At 42.6% G+C, this 23,094-nt stretch overlaps 1 protein-coding gene across 1 annotated transcript; it reads left to right on the top strand.

The window, feature by feature from the left end:
- The first annotated feature begins 197 nt into the window (after positions 1-197).
- Positions 198-23,094, top strand: si:ch211-278j3.3 (E3 ubiquitin-protein ligase RNF19B). The gene is made up of 10 exons (XM_035144144.2): positions 198-490; positions 10,017-10,635; positions 11,456-11,946; positions 15,266-15,471; positions 15,772-15,919; positions 18,269-18,431; positions 18,659-18,773; positions 20,601-20,732; positions 20,848-21,118; positions 21,296-23,094. The coding sequence occupies exons 2-10, from the start codon at positions 10,483-10,485 to the stop codon at positions 21,567-21,569; spliced, it is 1,953 nt and encodes a 650-aa protein (XP_035000035.1). The 5' UTR covers positions 198-490; positions 10,017-10,482; the 3' UTR covers positions 21,570-23,094.

The raw sequence follows: 23,094 nt of genomic DNA, 5'->3' as shown, positions 1-23,094 counted from the left end.
GGCTATAGTTTAGTGCATTTATGTATGTGACATTTCCCTTACATCATCATTAGGGTTTATAATAAAGTCAATCTTTCAAATAAAATGTGACTGGGCTTTTATCAATAGGAGATCCTGGGACTGTGCGTCATCCCATTGGTTCATGTCACTGCAGTGTGCCTCCCCTCTCTCCCTCCCTCCCCTCTCTCTCTCTCCCTCAGTCTGCTGCTGCTGCTGCACAGTGGGGGGGGGGACTCTCTCTCTCCTGCACCGCGGGGGTCTCCTTCTCTGCACCGGGCCCGGACTCCACCATCACACCCTCCCTCTCTGCAGCCTCCATCGGTCGCCCAGTTGCCGTCGGTGCGGCGGTGGAGAGAGGAAACGAGGAAGAGGAGGACACAAGAGGAGGCTTTTGGAGGAAGATTGCCGTGCCACCGTTCGGTCCTGGAGGGGAGGAGCCAGTTGTTGATCTCTACGCTGCAGAGACAAGGCGCCGCCGCGCACAGCAGAGGTAAGACACCGTTTACGTAATGTGCAATTATAGCGTGTTTTTTGTCGCGCGCCCGTGGCCCGGTGCAGACTCTCAGATGCGCATTTTAGACGCACGTAGCGCTGCCATGCCTCGTGTCCAAGGAGGTGAGAGATAGATACATGCAGGGTAACGCGAACACGGAGGCTGTTAAACATGCCACTCCCTGCGATAGCGGCACTGATGCCCTGATCAGACCTGCCTTTAAAAATGCATGTGGGAAATCTGTCATTCTATACATAATTAAACGAGTGTGGGATATGTCTGGCTTAATAACACATTCAACGTCATTTGAATTCCCAATTGCGTCCACATTATGTGCACCTCAGGCCTGCATGTGGTTTATTTGGTGGAATAATAAAATATATCTATTTTTTTTGCAAGGTTAAAAAGTAAGAATGAATGATTTACACGAGAATCAAAAAGACTTGTAGCACTGCTATTGAATTTTACACCTATACACTGCACTGTAAGGAAACCACATCTAATCTCTTATATTGTCCTTATTCAACAGTATGAAGTGTAGGGGGGGGCTGCCAGAGGTCACTAAGAAACAGTGTTGAGCAGCACATGGTGCAGAAAGAGAGTATTTTTGGTCAGGGATGCTACAGAGCACAGGAGTGTGTGTGTGTGTGTTAGTGTGTGTGTTAGTGTGTGTGTGTTTTGTTACCTCTTAAGGACCTTTTCAAGCATAAACACTGACCTTATGAGGACCAGTAGACCTCATATAGAACAGTGTCTGGTCCTAATCAGGTAAAACCTATTTTCTGAGACCCTGGTTAAGGTTAGAGGTAAAATGTGAATTGGGGTTAGGTTAAGGTCAGACAGTGATTGATCACTGTCAAGAGTAGGGATAAGGGTCTGGTTCGGCTGTACACAAAGAATGGGAATCAATGCAAAGTATTGCATTGTGTGTGTGTGTGTGTGTGTGTGTGTGTGTGTGTGTGTGTGTGGGGGGGGCTGAGGTCACTCTCATGCCTCTGAAACCCGCATTGCTGATGTGGGCTTGTGTCCAGCCAACGGATATTTAATATGGTGTAACATCAGGTCTCCCTCCACCGAGGAACAGAGCTCAACACACGAGAACTGACTGAAAACCAATTGTCTTTTTGATGACAGTGATCGTACAGGCGCAACATGGCGAGGTTTTTCCCCATTTTGGCATTTCCGAGGAACGGGAGGCTGGTTTGAGGCAGATGCTTGTTGTGTAATAATCCCCTCTGTCATTGATATTTCATCTGTCATCCAGCGGAGGGCCATTCCACAGGATCCAACATGCATCATTTGTGAGAGGCTGTAGAAATACCTTGAAGCAGCTGAGATTCACAGGATCACATCCAGATTTGTAAGAAATGCAACAAAAAGCTCGGTTTGTAAAACTTCATTTCGTGGCAGCTCATTTGCATCTGATTCATACTTGGATGAAGGGGTCAGATTGAGTTAATCTCATATTCTCGTGACACAGAAACAACCGTCTGTGCAGGTCAGGTGCCACGGTCGGCCGTCGCTCCCTCAAAGTTCATCTGTTGTTTGTTTTCTAGTTGTTGTGTGAACATTTTGTATCATGGTTATAGTGACCAAAGTTACCACAGTTATCAGTATTATCGTTTAAAAAGTACTGATACTCAAACTAAAGTTATTTCACCAAGTTTTATTCTCTAGTAATATATGTATTATAAATAGAAATAATAATACAGCACCATATAACATCATGTCAATGAAGAAGGAAGGCTTTAACTTGCGATAGAAGATTTTAGTTTTTTTCTGAAAACTTTCTTTTAATGCAAGTTTAAATGAATCCTTGAATGATTAAATCAAATGTGCATATCGATATATTATGGTCCAGACTTCGACCCCAAATCTCTGAGATTTAGAACCAAACATCAGCGTTTGGTAAACACATGCAATTTAGTGTCAATAGACGCTAACGGTTTGCTTGCTATGGGCTGAGCACCAGCAGCTCTTCTGTTCCGGCGTCAACCAAATCACCACGTTAACTACTTTAATTAAAGATTGAAACAGTACAACTAACCATTAGGAGTTTTACCACCGAATACAGTGAGTATAAGCTACCATTTGGGTGGGATGTCCCCTTTAAACTCCTGCTCTTAAAACTTTTTTACCTGTAATGCAGATCTGTGCACGTGTTTGTGCTGCTTCTCTCGCCAAACCTAAATCTGTGTGATGCTGAATCATGTCGGAGAGTAAGAAAACAAGGCTGCAGCCAAATCCTCTTCATATTGTGCAATGATGTCGAGCGTTGCTGTCGGCCAACAGATCGCTTCTCTGGATGAATTAAAAATGAGGGGTTTGCTGCTGTGAATTAAGACTTAGACATGTGGCTGGAGCCTGTTGTAGTGGATAGCACATGGGAAGGGCTGCCATTACTTTCCTTGTTTGCTATAAAAGCAGCTGTGATGTGCAGGAGGTGGTTACAAAGTCAAACAGCCATTTTGGTGAAATAATCCTGAGTTTGGCAATGAATATAAAATATATTCTACCATCCCTCCTAACTGCTCTGAATGAAAGATTTGATAATGATAAAACCATATCGATTCATTATTGTTTGTTAGTTCGCAGGATTATGCAAATACTACTGGACCGATTACCACTAGACTTTGTAGAAGGATGTGGTAAAGGTCAGGAAAGAACCCATGGCATTTTGGTGCGGATTCGGATCCGATGGCGGCCCCAAGACATTTTTATTTTACTTTCTGTAACATTGTGAAAACGGACATTTAAAAAACATAAAATTGTGTGAATCTTGATTTAGAAAAATCAGCTATTGATGATTCTGCTGATCATAATACAAACCTGGATCTAGTGGATTTAAATGGGATTTCATTGGGGTGTAGGGTTTTTTCAGCTGCTGTATGCTAACAAATATATATACATATATAATATAGAGCTATAAACCTGTAACTACCATCAACGTATAGCTGAGAATGTAGTTTTATTATCTCATAAGGCTTGTTTAAAATTTTAGGCGACCTTGGGCCTTGGCTGAGGTATGAGCTCGAGAGATTCTAAATTCAGAGGTCAACTTCAGAGCAAATGATCCCTGCTGGAGAACTGTTAAATCCTCCACAAAAAATATGAAGCCTAACTCGACGTATATTTACAGTTTTATCACAATTATTCAGTCATTGAATCACATATTTCAGTTTGGACTTCCACCTGCATGGAGGGCGATTTTAGTTTTGTGTCCCAGAAAGAAAGTTCTAGGACATATTTTGTGTTTGTCCTCTAATTCTCAGCTAATCCCTCGAGACGCCTTTAAGAATTTGAATTCCTGTAAAAGCTGTTTTTTTTATCGGTTTGCTTGTTCTCCGTGGCCGAGAAAGTGAAGTGAAGTATAAAACATCAAAGGAGCGCCTGTAGTGTACAGAGGGGAGGTCAAATCTTTAAGTGCATCTTTGGCCTGAGGAGCATTTTACGTTATACTGTACACACACACACACACACACACACACACACACACACACACACACACACACACACACACACACACACACACACACACACACACACACACACACACACATCAACATAATCATTCAAGAGAAAAGAAAACCACTAAGCTGTGAACTGGAGACGTGCCCTTTCTCTCTCTCTCTCTCTCTTTCCGAGCAGCATCTGTATCCATCCCTGTTGCTGTTGTTAACCATGGTCCCCTGAGCTTTGTGAGGGACGTTAGGACCTTTCTCTCTCTCTCTCTCTCTCCCCACTGTCTCGTCTTTAGATACATTAGAAAGAAAAAGGTCGTTAAGTTTGCGTAACTTAGTGATTTCAAAATACTATTAAGACTTAGATACAAGAGTGTGTTTCAATATGTGTTCATCGATTAGCTTGGATGCTTTTTTTGGGGCATGAAATTCTTGGGTTTAAATTCAGTGATCAGAGATGTTGGTGGCACTGGTTGAACTTAATCTCATTTAAATTGCACCATTTTCTTTATTCTGTGTATTCCTTTGTAGTATTTAATATAATTTACTTTCTTAACCCAGGTTAACCCCAGTTTGCTCTTTAAATCGAGGGCTAACAGCATCATAAAAAACATTGGAAAGCTCATGTTGTCGTAACACTTTATTGAAGCTAATGATTATTTTGTCAAGTCAATTTTGAAACTAATATGATACTGTGTTGCATCTCCTCAATATTTGGGAGCTACAATGAGAAACTCAACAGAGAAGTTTGATGGAGGTTGTCCACACTCTTGTCTTTGTGATGACTGAAGTTTTGTTGGTTCAGTGACGTTAAAGACATTAAAATGAGGTCATCACTAAACATTTTGACTCTTGATGTCCCACAACAGCCTTCTAATTACAAGATTTGCCTGTGACTATACATTTCTACTGCAAACAGTAACTCTCACTGTGTTTGTCTCATAGCCACTGAACATAGAAGATAAATAGCATCTCGTTATCCAGACGTTTCTTCTGCCTTGTGCAGGCACACACTGTAATTCAACTGTGTCCTATATGTGCATCTGGGTGCCTGTGTGTGCGGATGATGTGTCTGTGTGTGCAACTCGTGGTTTTTGATGGATGGACGATCTATAACGGTGTACGCCTGCCCTGCAAAGATTTTCAACAAGACAATCCGAGTCAAAGAACAGGATGTGTGATGAATGGAAGAAAAAGTTGAGTCATGTAGTCAAAAGTGCTCTGTCCAGCATCGGTCTTACTTTGGTGGATTTTACAGGCCATCTCAAAGGGACCTGTGAGAATACTTTGGTTTATTCTAGGGACCACAGTGCAGTATTCATGAAGTAATAGCGCAGTAGCTGAATGGAGCCGATTCTCAGCCCAAACCGGCCCAAGTCTGAGCAGCTACACCGGAGTGAAATCAGACAGTCGGCTCACATTTTGTCCTTTGTCATCAAAACACGACAAAAATTGATTTAAATGCTGATATTTAGCCGAGAAATGCAATGCTTATGGTTATATAATGTAGGTTAGAGTATAGATGTAGTTTTGCTTTTAGTTCACTATGTCCATTTTTCATAAAAAATGATTGTGTGAAATATTTGAGTAAAAATAAATTGCGATTCTAGTAAAAGCTGAACTTGTTATTAACTCAAGGTCCCTCATTATTTATTTTTCTGTGTGTACGATTTTTGTATCATTTGGAAGTTTTATACGCTGTTGATATAATGTTCTGTAAGATCTGATTTCATATGAGCAGCTTTTTTCTTGTGTTGTGAGAAGTGAGTTTTTTTTAAAGCGTCCCTTTAATTCTGAACTTTTTGATGAAAAACTTCTTACCTCACGGTGTCAACTTATCTTCAGTCTTTAGGCAGCAAATTGTGTTGTGGTAATTACTCGGCTATCTGTCTTTAGTGCCGAGTGATAAGCTCTGCCTCGAGCACACTGAGCTGTAGTTTAGACACACAGTGCTCCTTCTGTGTGTGTGTGTGTGTGTGTGTGTGTGCCTGAGCGTGTATATTTATTACACCATATATTGACACTATGTTCATGGCATGCGAACGGAACTCTTATATGTGTTATGTGTGTGTTATGTGATGTTTTCACAAGTGGGAATGATTCCTATAAATAAACAGCAGCCCCACGATGTGTTCATCACGGAACAAAGAGGTTGGTGCTTTGGATCCTGCGCTTGAGATAAGAAAGTCAGTCACCAGGGAACATGGATGTTGGGGAAACTCAAGCGGATGCACAACTGGGATGAAAAATACAAGAGTAACGGTTACTCAAGGCTGTAGAAAATGCAGAAAAACAGTGTTTGGTGAAAAAATGTGGTGGGAGAACTGAAACCTTTCAAACTGATGCTGCAGTATGTTTGCTTTTTTGTTATAATCCGTCCCATTCATGATATCTCAGGAACACCTGTAGAGAATTTCTTCAAATATGGTACAAATGTTCATTTGTGGTCAGCATGTTTTTGACCTTTAGAAATATATCAGGAACACCATCTGTGAATTTCTTTAAATTTGTTATAAACATGCAGTTGGACTCAAAAATAAAAGCGTTAGATTCTGCTGGTCAAAGGTCAAAAGTCAAGGTCAAGGTAACACTGATGTCTCAAAACATGATTTTGGCCATAAATGAAGAAATAATGTGCTTATTATATTATGATTTTTGGACAATTGTCTTAATGGATTCAGTGAAGTTCACCTGTGACATAATAATGTTCTGGAAAAGGTAGAGAAGGAGAGATTGTGATTGAAACATGACTGACTGGCAAGGCGGTGATTCCAGTTACTGTATATATGACTTTATTCTTACAGCTTTTCTAAGCAAATCCAATTTTCCATGAGAAGCTTTGACCTCTGTTGTCCCAAATTACATGTTGAGAAAGATTTGCCGCTGGACCTTTTGTACAAATACATCTGAACTCTGCAATGATTGGAACCATAATGGTCAGGTTGTGGAATGGTCACCCAGAAATGGAAAGACTTCTCAAAGAGAGGGGACTTTAAAGAGCTGGAATCACATTGGTTTCATCTCTGTTTGGTCTTGAAGTAGATTTTTATTGTGAGTAAACACTTTGAAAGAGTTGTATGGACACTGTTGCTGCTGCAACTTTGCCATTGTAACGTCTGTGTTTTCCGCCTTCGTGAAACAGAAAAGCTTAAAACCAGCCCGTTCGTATTATTTTTAGTAGATGGAGACCAGACAATTTTGTATTGGCAACAAGCTTTTGAATCTATTTTTTCCACCTTGTTTATTGTGTCTAAATTTCCATCCGTTTTCTGATTTAATCATTTGGGACTTGAAAAAGGAAAAGAGATCGTATCTTGCTCAAATGTCAAGTCAGTTTTAGAAAAAACATAAACAATAAATCAACCTAAAACATACAAACACAAGATAATAACAGCTGTTGCTCTCTTGCAGCCATATTGTTATGTTAGGGTGTATTGGACAATATCTCAGCTAAATTACTGACAGAAAGAAACTCAAATCGTTAAATCATCAGTTTATGGTGCCAACTTCTCAAAGGGGTTTTCTTTACTCTTAAATTACCATATGCATATAATGATGTGCTGCTGCTGCAAGAGGAGCCTGCTATTCATGTCAATTCGAACATGTCCACAGACCGGAATATAAATACGACGCCAACTCTCTGTCTCTGTGCATGAAAGAAGGTTCGACACTGCAGTGTTACATAAATCCAGATTCTCTTCTGAAACACACACTCGCTCCGAAATCTTTGAATTTGACTTTTCCTGTAATCACACAATTAGAAAAATACGATTCTGCTTTCCATCTTAAAATACATTGTGATTTATAATCCTATCATTTTTCGTCTCGTCGGATTTCCTGCTCGGCGTGGATATGGAGATGGCTATTTTAATTGGTCTGCGGCCGAATCGTCTCATGCTCTCCGAGCTCTCTGGGCCTGATTACGAAAGCTCACGGCTGCCTAATGGAGACAGAATGTGTTGTCTGTGCTGTCCATCACCGCCCCTCCTCACCCCGGCCCTCACCCTCGCCCTCACCCGTCATCTCTCCCGATTCTTTGTGTCGGACCGGTCACAACGCTCTCATCCATCTGCTCTTTGTGCTTCAAGGCTGTGACCTCACCGCTCATGTCTGAGTCTGTGCGAAAGGGGAGGCGACTCAAACCTCACAATTTGTATTTTATTATAACATTAGACGACTCGCTGAGGGTTTCATATAGGAGAGAGAGTGTGGGTGAAAAGATGTAGCTCTTTTTGGTGAAATTGCTATTTTTGCATTATCATTGAAAGGTCAAATTTTTAAATGGGTTCCTGGGACTTGTTCCCTTTGAGTAAATGCCATGTGCTGTCAGGCCTAAATCCTCTGTTTACAAGTAAAACCCTCGAAGAGACTGAATCCACTATTTAGATGCAAAGCTTGTATTTCAGTGGAGCAGTTTTGCATCGATTAAAAATGAATAGTTTGCTAACGACGGAGACGCGATGAATGAAACATCACAGCGCAGATCGAGCGCTCTGTCTTTTCCTGCTGGATGCTCTGAATAATGTGGCTGTGAATTTGCAGCCATGAGAGATGAAGTTCATAGACGACATTTACATTCATGCACACGGGGTTCACACAGAGGTTCCTCGACATGGAAAATGTTCAAAAGAGAAGCGAAGTTCAAAGGAGAGCAATAAAATAAGCGGTGGTGAGTTGCATGATGAATTATGGCTGTGGAATTAATGTTGAGCAGCACAATATGGTTTAGATTCTCAGTCCCGAACCCCTTAACATGAAGAAATGTCTGCCTGCAACGATGTTAAAATATGTTAAAGTAAGTAATTTGCACAGTTTCAACTAAATATTGATTTTTATTTTGTCATTCTATTGCGAAATTTGATGAAAGAAGCAGTTCTGAAAAAGTAAAACCATACAAAACAAGATATTTGAAAACATTATCTGTTAATGCTGTGCAGCAAAGAGTTTTTTTTCTCTCTTTTTCTCTTCTGTTAATCAGCTTATTCTTCATTAATTTTAAATTTTCAAAAACAGCAGGTGGTCTAGTGCAGTTTTTCCCAAACCCCATTTTGGATTGTGACCCCTTAACCCTGTGAAATCTGCTGGTGGGCCAGTTTTTACATCATTAATTTTCCTTGCTGTTCAAATGCTTCATACCTCTAATTTCTGTACAACCTAAGATCAAAGGTTAGGTAAGTCAGATACCCATAAATGATGTAATTACAGAAATTATGTAAAATAAAAAAATTGGCTGAATAAACACGTAAAACATATTTATCCAAAACAAAATGTATAAACATTAACAAAATATTTTGGAAGTTATTTGAATTGTGTAAATTTCTATCTTTGCAAAGCAGGTTATGTTTTCATTCCCTGTTTTTTTTTGGTTCTTTGTTTGTTTTTAAGCAAGACTACACATAAACTAGCGGACGGATTACCAGGAAACTTGGTGGAAGGATGTTTTATGGGTTGCAGGAAAATCCATAAAATGTTGGTGTGGATCAGGATGAGGGGGCAGATTGAACATTGCAACATTTTCACAATTTTCCAAGGAAATAATAAATTCATTGATCTTGATGAAATAAATCCAGCACATTTAGTTTTTGAGATATGCCCGTTCTTCCCTGCTCCTCTCCGGCCTCTCTCTGGCACCGCAGTGCGTCATCAACACAATTTTTTTTTTACCATATGAAAGGAAATGCGATGATGTCATCACAAGCGAGATGACAGCATCCTTGGCTTTCTGCCACCAAAGAATTGATTTTTCGATTGAATCATGATCATGCCGACGAACTCCCGCAGCCATTTCAGGGAAATCCCCCAGTACAACTTTGATTATATCTGCTCGGAGTCATTTGAACAACATTTTGTGCAAGTATAACACAATATAAATCTTCCTACTGAAAGTTGATTATTGCACAGTAATTATCACTTTTCCTCTGAAGCATTTAGCAGCTCCACTCACTGTGTAGGAACCTTGTGGAGCAAAAGACTTTGATATAATGACAATGTGCCTTTAGAGAGCACTGTGCATATTCACATCTATTTGTAATTCACTGTCATCTTTGCATCTGTGTTTCTAGAGTGAGGGACTGCGACCAGTGAAGAAGACGCCCGACATGATGAAGGAGAGTCGGCCAGTTCAGGCCTCGTAGCTCAGACGAGGGAACTGCAGGGGAGGTGGAGGACAGAAAGGACACCGAGGAGACAAAGTGAACCACATGACCAGAACTCGGACGGGCTCCAAATCAGCGATGTTCCCCTCGGGCGGGGATTACCTCCTCCCCGTCGTCTCCCTCACCATCCCTCCCGCTCTTCCTCCCTCGCACAGCAGAGCACACGCCCAGTTCCAAGAGTCGTGAGAGCTCCCTGTGCTCACCCTCCCACACACACACACACACACTTGTGCTTACTCTTTCTCCCTCTCTCTCTCACACACACACATTGCACACACACACACGCACACACACGCACACACACACGGTTGTATCCCGCTCATGGTCGTTTGCCTGCCCTCCTCGGCTGCTTCTCCCGCTCCAGTCCCAGACCATGAAGAGGCCCAAGCAGCAGACGGGGCCACTGAGCTTCCTGAACTTCTTCAGCAGAAAGCCCAAATCGGAGCCGAGGCCCGAGAGGCCCGTGGAAGCGTGGCCCAAAGAGGAGGTGGCCATCACCCTGACGCCCAGCGAGCACCCAGAGCAGGTGAGGAGGCGTCTTTGTCTTCCCACTTTAAAACATACAGCTCAAAGACCAAAGTGTAATAACTGATAAAATAATAAAATCTTATTTCTATAACACTTATCTAAACAAGGTTATAAAAGGTTTTTTGGAAAATATAAAACACAAACAAGACAATAAAATGTGTTTTAAGCTGTGATTTAAAAACAGGTTAAGTGCTGGCAAGTCTAATGTCCTCAGGCAATGAGCTCCAGAGCCTTGGGGTCCTGATGGCAAATACTCATAATATTACATAAGGAGTAAGTAGCAGTAGTAATGCAACTGCTTTTACGCATATTTTTTATGGATCTAACTCCATATACATTTAGCCAGATTTACATTCATTGTTGTTGATGACGTTAAGGTAAATAATGTTTTAGTGGGTTGTTTTTCCAGACTTTTAGATGTGTGCTGTTGGTTCTTAAAAATGAATAAAACCTGAACGAAACCAGAACTGATCTGACGAGAGGCTGCAAATCATTAACTTTAGATGTATTACCTTCTGCTTCCTCCCTCTCCCACGCTGCTACAGCCCAAATCCATTAGTGTGTTTATTTAATTAATTGGTAATTTCTAGGAATTATGTTGCCAAGAAACAAAGTGGACCAAAGAGACTATTTACCGACACACACTCGCCCGAACAGATTTTTACTAGAAGTGGGAGGATGCTCCACTTAACTTTTAAAAGAAAATATTTGAAATCTCACATATTTGTGAGATTTCACTTTAACCATGTGTGTGAGGACTTTTTTTTCAATGCACCTGAGTGGTTGTGATGAATCAGCAGTTCTGTAACTCTTCACAGGACCTCAGTGTCGCAGCAGACGAGGCTGGAGAATCAAGAGTTTCTGGTGCCGAAAGAGGAGAAGAAGGAGGTGCATCAGCAGCAGCTGAGGCGGGTGAGGAGGCCGCCGCCACGGCCGAATGTGCGTGCGGGGACAGCAGGGGCTCCACCGGCGTCCTGTCCCTCTCCTCCTCCAGCCAGGAGCAGCTATTGGATGAACATCTGGAGGAGTGCCCGCTGTGCCTGCTCAGTCAACCGCGTTGCCACTTCCCGCGACTCAGCTCCTGCTCCCACCGGGCGTGCTCCGACTGCCTCCGCCAGTACCTGCGCATCGAGATATCGGAGAGCCGGGTGGGCATCGCGTGCCCGCAGTGCCCCGAGACGCTGGCGCCGCTGGACGTGCGCTCCATCCTGGATGACCAGGCGTTGCTGGAGCGGTTTGAGGAGTACCAGCTGAGGCGTTTTCTAGCTGCTGATCCAGACACACGCTGGTGCCCTGCACCTGACTGCAGGTGAGAAACACGGCCCTGCAACTTTTAGATTCAGGACCAGATCAACAGTTTCCTCACGGAGGCCGCCATGTTTTTAACAGTAGTCCAGACTGGAAAAAACTAGTTTTTATGACAACCGAAGGCCACTACAGGTTCTCTTTCATGTTTGAAGGGGGAGGGTGAGGTGAGGGGTCTTCAGCTGCAACATGCACCTTCACCACTAGATGTCACTAAATTCTACACACTGAACCTTTAAATGTCACATTCATTAAAAACGATAAAGAGTCACTTCAGGACATAACTACTTTGATATCCTAGATTGGTGATACCCTAATAAGGAAGGGGATAGAAAATGAAAAGAAACAATAGCTTCTCTTTGTTTAAACTAGATATATGCGAAAAATAAATTTGGAGCAACAAATGCAGTGGTGTGATTCCCTGCACTGTAATTACTTTCTAAAACAACTACCCCTAATCCAACGCTACAGCATGACAGCACTTTTCAAAAACCCTGTCATCTCACCACAGGCTGCACAACATACAAAAACTACTGGGAACAGTTTTTTCAATGTCAAGATGATTGATTGGATGTTTAAAAGCTGCACTGACATCAAGTGAATGCAGATTTGTATAATCACTGTGAGGCGGCTCAAAGTTTGATGCTACCAGTATATTTTTTGCAGATGTTGGAACAGAACAGTCTGGTTGTTAAGGATGAGCCAGGCCTTTCAAAGAATCTGTCTAAATCTTCTGTATTTTTATTTGTTTAAATCATATACATGTTTAAAAATTCACCTTTTAATCGGTTTATTCCATCAGAACTTTGAAAGTAATTCTTTGCTTTCTGCCCGGCAAGGATCACTTTACAATTTGCCTTCTCCCTGAGGAGAACTGGCTGAAATGTGGATAACATCACCTCGCGTATTTAAAGTGCAGCCACACTGGGATTTCATTTCAGAATCGATCTAAGAAATAATCATAAATCAAACAGAGAGAAATCCACTGTGGAATAGTTAGAGACAGCAGCCTCAATAGACCACAATGCATTGCAACAACCATGCTCAGAGTTAACTCTCTTCTTTTCTCTGCTCATAATGACGCTGATCCATAACTGCATCACCCAAATGCTCATAGATGGGTAATGGGATAGGGCTGCTGATGGGAAATCACAATGTGTGTGTGTGTGTGTGTGTGTGTGTGTGTGTGTGTGTGTGTGTGTGTGTGTGTGTGTGTGTGTGTGTGTGTGTGTGTGTGTGTGTGTGTGTGTGTGTGTGTGTGTGTGTGTGTGTTCAGTGGATATTTGTGTTCAGGAGGAGCACGTATGCATGCACCAGGGTTCAGGACCCAGTGGTATACGGTCTGTCTCCCCAGCTGTCAGTGCTCACAGCCCTGTCATCATGTACAGTACGAGTGGAGCAGAGATCAATACACCAATCTGTCTGATGCTGCGCTGAATTAAATGTAACACACAGAAACAAGAGATCGAGTTTCTGAGGTGACAAACCGAACAAAAAAGAATCCCACAATTTTAGTTTTGACATATTCTTAAAGTACAGGTTGCTGATGTGGTGTTTTAGATTTTAAATGACCAAAGGTTCCCACAGGAAGCAGCTTTTGAAGCTTTTGACCTGTTATGTAAACTATAAGTTCACATTTGCGGGGTTTTGTCTCCCATGTTCCCGACATACAGACATTCCTCGAGGTCTTAGGGACAGAAGCTTAGCTGGAGATTATCTTGGTTCTGAGAAAGTGTAGCAAAATGTGGGGTTTTGTGCACTTGTGAGTCTGTGCGAACACATTTGTCGGGGTTTTGTATGCTGCATATGTGATGCTGCTGCAGGGCAAGAGCTTTCTAATGGGAAGCAGTGAGGAGTTGGTCATGCAAGACAGAGAATCTGCTGCACGGGTCCAGCTGCCTAAAACCTTTCTGTGTCCATGTTAAATAACAGAACTTCTGTCCAATGTTTTTGCAGTTTGATGTTTGAGGAAACTTAACTTGACAATAAATTTGTATATTATGCTGTATATTTTTTATAGATAAATATATATGTTTTATATTTAAAAAAAATCTAGCTTCAATCTGCATAGAGCCATAATATGATGGCCCTTGTTAAAATTATGCAGTTGCATCTTCGGGGTACTTGTTGGATCCGAATGAAAATAAAGAATATTGTAAAAAAGCACATTTAAATTCCACCAAAATACATTGTGTTTATTCTTGAGCTCCAGAAAACATGTTGAAACCATTCACTATTTTTTCAGACTTGTTTTGTTTACGTCCAAATTAAATTGACTAACACTATGCCTGTTTCCTGCCTGTTGCTATGGCGCTGCGACTGCATGTTTCTTTCAAACTGTCACTCAACAGTATAGCCTGAAACACATTGGGTGGGGGGGGGGGGTGGGGGATGTGTGTTGTGTAACATGTGCTCGTGCTAGCCTGTGCATCCATGTGCACGATATGTAAATGAAAAACCAATCCACAGCACTTCTTGTTACTTCACTGATGTGCAGAATCATGCATATGCAGAGGTTGACACTAGAAGGGGTGTTCAGTGTTCCTTGTCTGGTATTACCCCTGTTTATCATAATGTCTTTTAACATCTTGCCAGTTGTTGTTGGTATCTTTGGAAACTGAATGTTAGAGCTGATAAGATCGGCTTTGTTCAGCCAAAAGTGTTAGAGTCGAGAGTCAGACATTTCAAATGGAAATACGGAACCCTGAGAAGCCGACTGATTATCCTCGTATGTGTGTGGCCTTCATTTTGTCTGAGCCGTTGTCCTTTTCAGATAAACCTGAAAACTCTACAACGCTGGAGATGAAACACTTCACATCAGAGCCGTACCACATGATTTTTTTGTACGTCAAAATTTATGTTGATATCCCCTCAGATTCGGTCCACAGGCATGAAGCTCCTTGTTATCATCGTCATGGCTGCTCAAGATCTGGAGATGGAATTATTCTAGCTCCTGTGTTGAACTGTGGGAAACAGTCCCACAGTTAGTTGAAGCTGTCACTGAACCAACAAGCAAAAATGTTAATGAGCAATTCAGTGTGAATCACCAGAGTAAACAGCAAAACAATACAAGGAAAGAAATAGATTTGAGAATCATTGTCTTTTGTTCGATATATTCAAGTCAGCCAAGCAAAGCTGTGACATTAAAATGAAACTGCATCATCTGTGAGTCACATCTGGAACATGGTGCGGTAACAGGGCGGGAAAAGGGAGAAGACCTGGACTGAAACCTACACAATTTCTGCGGATGTGTCCTTCATGAGCACAATTATCATATCAACCATATCCACTCTGCCATCTCTCTCTCTCTCTCTCCCCTTCAGCTATGCAGTGATAGCTTACGGCTGCGCGGAGTGTCCCAAGCTGAGCTGCGGCCGCGAGGGATGTGACACGGAGTTCTGCTACCACTGTCGCCAGCTGTGGCATCCCAACCAGACGTGCGACCAGGCCCGGCGGCAGCGAGCCCGCCACACCTCAGGTGGCAACGATGCCTCCACACTGTACGTCTTCAATGAAGAACCTGGAGGAGGTACGACCAGCAGCCTTGTCGCAGTCTCACATATCTTGTAGCCAGGGAATCGGCGAGGTTGGCTCGGTCCAACTGTAACGAAATCCACCCACCGGCACATCTAGCGCACATTAATAAACATGTCGTATCCTGTGTAAAATGACCCCTAAACGATTCTTGGCTCCAGCTTTTGGAGACTCCACAATCTTACTGCTTCAAGCTAAAAGAGGATTTCCTGAAAGTGTCGAGCTCTCCCTTTAACATGAATGAATATTGCAGGGTGTGTGTTGAACCTGTTCCGTGTTCACTCTGTCGCTTCAGATGCGGAGGAGATCAAACCGTGCCCTCGCTGTGGTGCCTACATCATGAAGACCAATGATGGCAGCTGTAACCGTATGAACTGCACTGTGTGTGCCTGTCAGTTCTGCTGGCTGTGTATGCAGGAGATCACCGACGTGCACTACCTCAGGTGTCCTCTTCGCAGTCGGCTCATGAATACACAAGAAACATGCACAAACAAATGCACATATTAAACTCTCAAGCTGTAATTTAACTCTGATGTTTTGGACTATTGGCCAATTTGGGCTTTTTTCAAGATTTTAGACCAAAAGATTATATAAAAAGCTCATTTATAATCTAAATGAATTCACATTCTATAGTGAACTATCTTTGTGACCTATATAGTAGAAGCACTGCACAAAAAGTGCAAGAGAAAGAGCAGCAGAATTTGATCCTTCTCAACAGCATGAGGTGGAAAAAAATCGTTGGCACAAGTGCAACTTTGGCCTTTGTAAGATTCAATTTGATCCTAAAGAACGAAAACTTCATCACTACAATCATTAAATTAGTATACCCTCTATTTCATCTATAGGTGTTAAGCCAGAGATAAATACTTGTCAGGTCAGGAAGGCTCACACGTTATGTCAGTGTTTTTAAGGCTGCACCACTTGCAACCTTTTGTCTGAGCTCCTCCTGGAGGGAGTCACTGCTGACCTGTGTGTCTCCAGATCTCCAGTGCGGCAGAATATAACTCTCTACTGTCCGAGGTCCATTTTAGAACTACAGCATATGAAGGATGTAGAATAAGAGTCTATATAAAGATGGACGATGTGTCTCCACTTCTTTCTGACAATTTTTTTTTACTTTGAGCTTTTAATTTGGTTCATGTCCTATCCACCAACATGGAGGAGCACTAGAGAGGGGCAATCAAGATGATTTATTGGCTTCACTTTTGGGGAGCTGTCACGTCGTCCATCTTTATCTACACTGTAAGGTGCAGAGGTGCATGATATTTTTTCACGTATTGATTTTTTTTTCCATGTCTCGGGTGTTCTCTGTTCCTGAGTCGCCTTCTTTTCACACTTTCTCTCCTAACTCTCCCGTCCATGCCCCCTCACCCTCCTCTTCTCTCTCCTCACCCCTCTCCGTCTTTCACGCTATAAATAACAGCGATCCTGCTGCAGAAGGGCGAAGCTTTTATCATGTCACCGCAAATCTGCAAGTTCAGTGTACGACTAAATCATCTCGCCATAATGCCACCCCAGAGTGGCGTCGCCCTGAGGTGCTGTGTTCCTCATGTTGTCACTGCGGTTCCTTAATTGCTGCTCGATTAAGACCAAACAGCATTAGTCAGCAATGAGAATTACAGCACGACACCACGGGCTGGTAGGAGATTAATGTAACATTTAAGTCGACAGTTATTTTACCTTTAGTCACATCAGTCCACAGAATATCTGCCTCTGCTTAACAGACGTAAACAAGCCTCTCTCTACTTCTCTTCCATTTCTCTCTTCTCTAAATGAGTGTCATTCAGAAAGGTTAAATGATAAATGCAGATGGGATCATTCACTTTGGTTAATGATGCAATTGCAGCAATTATACAGCCTGCTAATGTCGTCATGCTGTCACGAGCCCACATTTATTTCATTTGTATCTTTAAAAAAAAAAAATCATTCAGAAGTGTTTTATGTGTGTGTCGGAGTTAATTGAAGCTGTGAGAGGTCACGACCTACATGATGATGACATGGTGGAAATTATGGACTGTGCACAGAGATGGATGATGCGTCTCTACTTCCTCCCACTATCCGGGAATGAAATACTAAAATATCCCAAATACGATGTGCTGCTTTGACTTTTTACACTTTTGACACTTTTGAGCCTAAATTATGATGATGCTTTTGTGGTCATAGCATAAACATGATTGTATCTATGTGTATGGATGCGTATGAAGTTTGAATGACACCAACAACTTGTGTCAATGAGGTGATGGCAAGAAGAGTCGAGGCCAGGCACATCCAGGCACAGCGATGCTTTGAGCTAAATGCTAACATCAGCATGTTAACATGCTCACAGTGATAATGCTAACATGCTGGTGTTAGCAGGAAATGACCAGATTCACCATTATGTACCTATTAGCATGCTAACATTGGCTAATTAATTTTGCAGCTTCCAAAACCCACAGTACAGGGGAAATGAAATATAGTCCTGATAGTGTTTCTGGGTGAAAAAGTAAAGGTCATAATCAAGGTTATGAGAATTCATCCTCTGGGAACCTTGAATATCTTTTGCAAATTTTAAGGACATTTGTCTGATTTTCAATAGATTTCCCACAAGACCAACCATTTCATTCTTGTACAGGAAAAATCAGGGCATCATCGAAGTCATTGGGATTCATCCTCTGGGGAACAAATGTCTTTTCAAAACTTCATAGCCATCCATCCAATAGTGGTGGACAGTCCAACAGACAGACTTGACACGAGCGCCCACCCTGAACTGTTTGCATGATAATAAATCTGACCCCCCTCCGTGTGTATCACAGTCCCTCAGGATGTACATTTTGGGGGAAGAAGCCATGGTCACAAACCCGCAAGGTTCTGTGGCAGGTGGGCATGTTGCTCGGAGCACCGGTGGTCATCTCCCTTATAGCGGGCATCGCCATCCCAGTCATCATTGTGGGCATACCGATCTACATGGGCCGAAAGGTACGAAACTTTCAATGATCATGGGGAAAATACTGGTTTGAAAAGAGGAACTGGCTGAGTTTGCACAACTACACTGCAAAATATTTCCATATGGCCCTGCTGACCTGTGCTGACCTGTGCTGACCTGTGCAGGCTGTTCTCCTTTTCTCTCATGCATGCTTTTTTTTGGGTAGACATGTATAAATGACAGGAATAATTTCATTAATGATTTATTTGTTACCTTCCAGGTCCATGGTCGCTGTAAGAAAAACAATATCTCAGGAAGCAAGCACTACTTGACTGTGGCAAGTGGGGTGATGATGTCAGTCTTTGTGTCGCCAGTTATAGCAGCTGTCACTGTGGGTAAGAGGCAAACTGCAACACAACCACCTCCTGTCCAGCACGCTGATGCAGTGGCTGAGGCATCTTACACAGGCGCATTAACGGAAACCACAAGTGCAAAAGCCACAACACAACTACAAAAGCCGAACAATGGAAACACAACCGCAACGTAAATGAGTGACAACGAATGGTGACAATGATTTCCGCTGTCCTGCCTCCTGCATGGTTTACCCAAGTACCACTCGTCTGACCCGCTCACTCTAACTCTTATAATGGCTCATGTTAAAGTTACTTAGCTTTGCACAGAGAGTGGCTGCCATACCAGCACCTCTAGACCTCACTGATTAACATGCTGATGTCTGAAAATGTCAGAATATTCCTTTAATAAATCATAGGTTATACACATCTGAACATGTATCCAGGCTTATTATGACCCAAACTTTAAGAGCACACACACAGACACACACACTTAAAGTAGTATTTGGATGACTCGTGCCTCTCTCTACTGTAGGTAAAGTTCACAGATGTGACAGACATCCTTAAGGCGTTATCAGCTTCTCAGCTTCCATCTGCAGTGTCACAACCATCTCGGTACCTCACACTGGCGGACCTTCCATTGACTCACACACTCACACACACACATGCATTTAGTCATACGGCTCTCTTCACCCTCCCCTCCTAACCCTCTGTATCCCCCGTACTGTCTCTATGCCCCTTGAGTTTCATTTTTCACTCTGGCTTCACTTTATCGCTGCCGTCTGTTTTGCGCTCTCACCGCTCTACAACTGTTATTTGGTTTCTCATATTTCAGTCGCAGCTCCCTGTCTTGTCCCTCTCTTGACAACGTGCACACAAACACACACACACACACACACACACAGTTTCTCATGTTCCTTCCACTCTCTGTGATCAGTTTGGCCGACAGCCTCGTCCTCTCGTCCTGGTTTCACCCTGTCGCTGAGTCAATAGCGCCCCAGTGTTCCCGCTGGGTTAATGATGTCTCTTTGTTTGGTTGGCACTCTGCTTTGTGTTCCTGAATTCCTCCCTCAATCACAGGTTGCATAATCACACAACACACAGGGGGCTGCTGCTCGTTGAGTTTGGACCTGCGTTGAAAGGACTTTAGTGACATAGAGTAGAGAGAAACTTGTCTTTGCACTGATGTATAATCATGTATAACCAGGAAATGGAATGGAAACAGAAGAACAGAAGACGCTTCAAAACATAGATAACATTTTAAGGGAATAATGAAGGTTCCCTGAAATAAAATAACAAGTGATATAAAACAGATATGCCATCGATTAAGAAAATCTTTAAAATAAATACTTAAAATATATCAATAAAGAAACATCGAATTGACTTCAATTCAATTAGAATGTATTTAAAAGCTTGGACCCTAGTTTTGCACTTCAGTCCAGTCCATTGTGAAGAAGGAAGGGCTCCCTCTTGTGTTTTTTTCGGGTTATTGCAATAATATACTGAACATGTTTCACTCCCCTAATTTCACAGGCTATAAAACATAAAGCCGCTTATACCAAAAATGTATTTACTATTCATGACGAGTATTCTGCCATGAATCATTCAATCACATTGGATGGATTGGGTTTTAATACTAGACATTTGCGCAAAGTTGCATTATGGGAATTATTGGTTTCAATATTTTTGAACTTTTGAAAGTTTTTAAAAGTCCTCAATGTGGCAATACTCAACAGCAGCAGTACTTTTTAAAATAATTATTTGTGTGTTATTAAAAGATAGTTTGGCACAACTGTAGAGAAATGGCTATAATCATATATAATGTTTATTTAAATTGTTTCTCTTACTTTGCTGTTTCCTGTTTTCCTGCAGGTGTGGGTGTGCCGCTAATGCTGACTTATGTGTACGGGGTCGTCCCCATGTCGCTCTGTAGGAACGGCTGGTGTCGACCGCAGAGTGAAGCTCCTGAAACACATAAGATCCAACTGGAGGACTTAGCCAGCTGTGAGTATACAAGTTTACACATTCTAATAATAAATAATAATAATAAAACTGAAATAATTAATTACAGAGTTGCGGTTGTCGGCCTAAACTGATGACGTTTCAACTTCTCTTATAGATCTTCTATTCTCTCATGTAGTCAGCGACCACTGGACGGGTCAGAACAACCCGGCGCTCGGCGACACCAGCGTCGAGGAAGTTAGAGTCAGTATACAGGAAGTGGGCGTCCTCCCGAGTACGAGCACCACGCCCCCAGAGCTAGATAGCTATGTGAGATTGGATGAAGCCACAAAACGCCATGAATATACCCAGCAGGACAGCCCGTCGGACTGCGAGGTGGTCATTGTGCCTGATAGTGAAGTCGAGGACACACAAGCACTTCCTCTGAGGTAACTGTTTCCTCTGGACTGTTTTTAACGTCTTTATTTTAGTAATCTTTGAATTTTCTTCTAAAGTAACACCAGTATTTGTCTTTTATCACTGAGGAGCCCTTTGCATGGTCTAGTTTAGTGCAGCACCTTGCAGCTTCACACCTGATACCCCATCTATTTCTGTTGTCCCTCCAGGGAAGGAACCAATATTGAGGTTCGGGTAGAAATCGAGACCCATCCCAGAGGCGCCCGCCAGTCCAGCCTAAGTAGCATCCTGTCCAGCCGAAGCTTGTCAGTGGAGTCCCTGGGACACTCGCAGTCGCAGTCCCAGGACTTCTTGTGTGCCTCAGAACTGGAAGAAAGGCGAGAGGGGAGACGAGGGAGAGGAGAAGAGCAGGAGGGACGGGAGAAACCAGGAGGGGGAGCAGCCGCAGGAGGGACACCAGTCTTTGAAATAGATGGTGTGTGAGGTCCTCCAGTGCAGGCTTTGTACTTGGTTGAAGATTTTATTCAGGTTTAAATGGACACAAACGAAACCATGTGCTGACGCGTCGCTGGACTGACCTGAAAATCGCTGGCCAAGGCCCCCTCCTGCTTCCAAGACGGGCCCCGTCCACCAGATGCCTTCTAGCGCCGTCCTCTTAAAGGAAGACGTGGGTTTTAGAGAGAGCAAATGAGAAAGATGAGACTGTGTGTGTGTGTGTGTGTGTGTGTGTGTGTGTGTGTGTGTGTGTGTGTGTGTGTGTGTGTGTGTGTGTGTGTGTGTGTGTGTGTGTGTGTGTGTGTGTGTGTGTGTGTTTGTGTGTGTGTGTGTGTGTGAGAGAGACAAATAGCATGAGATTACGACATTAAAACTGGAGGAGGGGGGACAAACTGTATTGCAGACAGGATAGCACCCATCAGGGAATGTAAAACAGAAGTGACTGAGAGCATGATAGCCAATTAGATCAGTCTGTTTTTTTATTTTCTCTCTGTTTCTTTCTGAGTAGAGACCACCTTACTCCCCCGTCTATTATAAATCAATTTCATGAAGCCCTCTCTTTGTCTGGCTGTACTCTTACACTTCTGTCGGTGACCTCACCTCCTTCCTCCCCCTTTTTGTCCTTTACAAAATACAGAAACCCTCACAAGCATGATTTGTTTTATGGGGGAGATAAACAACCGATCTCTTCCTCAGCCATGCTGCAAGACACTGAGATGATTTTTACTACCTTAAGGAATATCTCCAGAATTATAGGACGCAGTGTTCACAGCTGAATTGGGCGACGCATGCTGCGCTGTTTGATTCCTCGCGTGTGAAAGGAGTCGGGCTGAAAATGACATTCGGAAACCGTTCAAGCCTGGATTCAAAGAGGCCCTGTGACATTGTGGCAGATTTATAATCATAACTACAAATATTTATCACAGATCTTTTACAGAAGCAGATGAGAGGCAATATCACTTCAGTGCATTGTTATAGCTCAGCTTTTAGCCTTTAAGAGGCTTTTTCCTTCCAAACTGAAGAGGGAGAAATTGCGTTAGTTTTAAAAATGCTCATTCTAATGCAGATACGCGCATTAGTAACAACGTGGCAGCAACACAGCACTCTGAAGACTCTCAACTTTTAAAAATAGCCGCATGAATGCTCGCTGCGTATCCAGGACAACAACACATACACACACACACACACACACACACACACACACACACACTGACACACACAGCAGTTAGTGTAGCTGCAGTAGTGTGCACTGCTGAGGACATTAAATACAAACTGAAGACCCTCTCAAATATTCACGGAGCACCAAAAGTTTCAACAGCAGCATGCCACCTCAGGCCGAACTGTAATAACCCCTTCTAGAGGACTTGTGAGAAATACGTGACTATACGTGCACTGCTTAGCTTCCTGAGTGTGAAATACATGTGAGAGAGGAGCTCAGATGTGACATGTTAACCTGTGCTGGGTTGTGGAGAGAATAAGAAATAAAGATTTCACCATGAAGGACAAAAAAAAA

This window comes from Hippoglossus stenolepis, chromosome 20 (genome assembly GCF_022539355.2).
Source record: "Hippoglossus stenolepis isolate QCI-W04-F060 chromosome 20, HSTE1.2, whole genome shotgun sequence".
In the NCBI taxonomy this organism is placed as follows: Eukaryota; Metazoa; Chordata; class Actinopteri; order Pleuronectiformes; family Pleuronectidae; genus Hippoglossus; species Hippoglossus stenolepis.
This window is presented reverse-complemented; position numbering and strand designations above follow the sequence as displayed.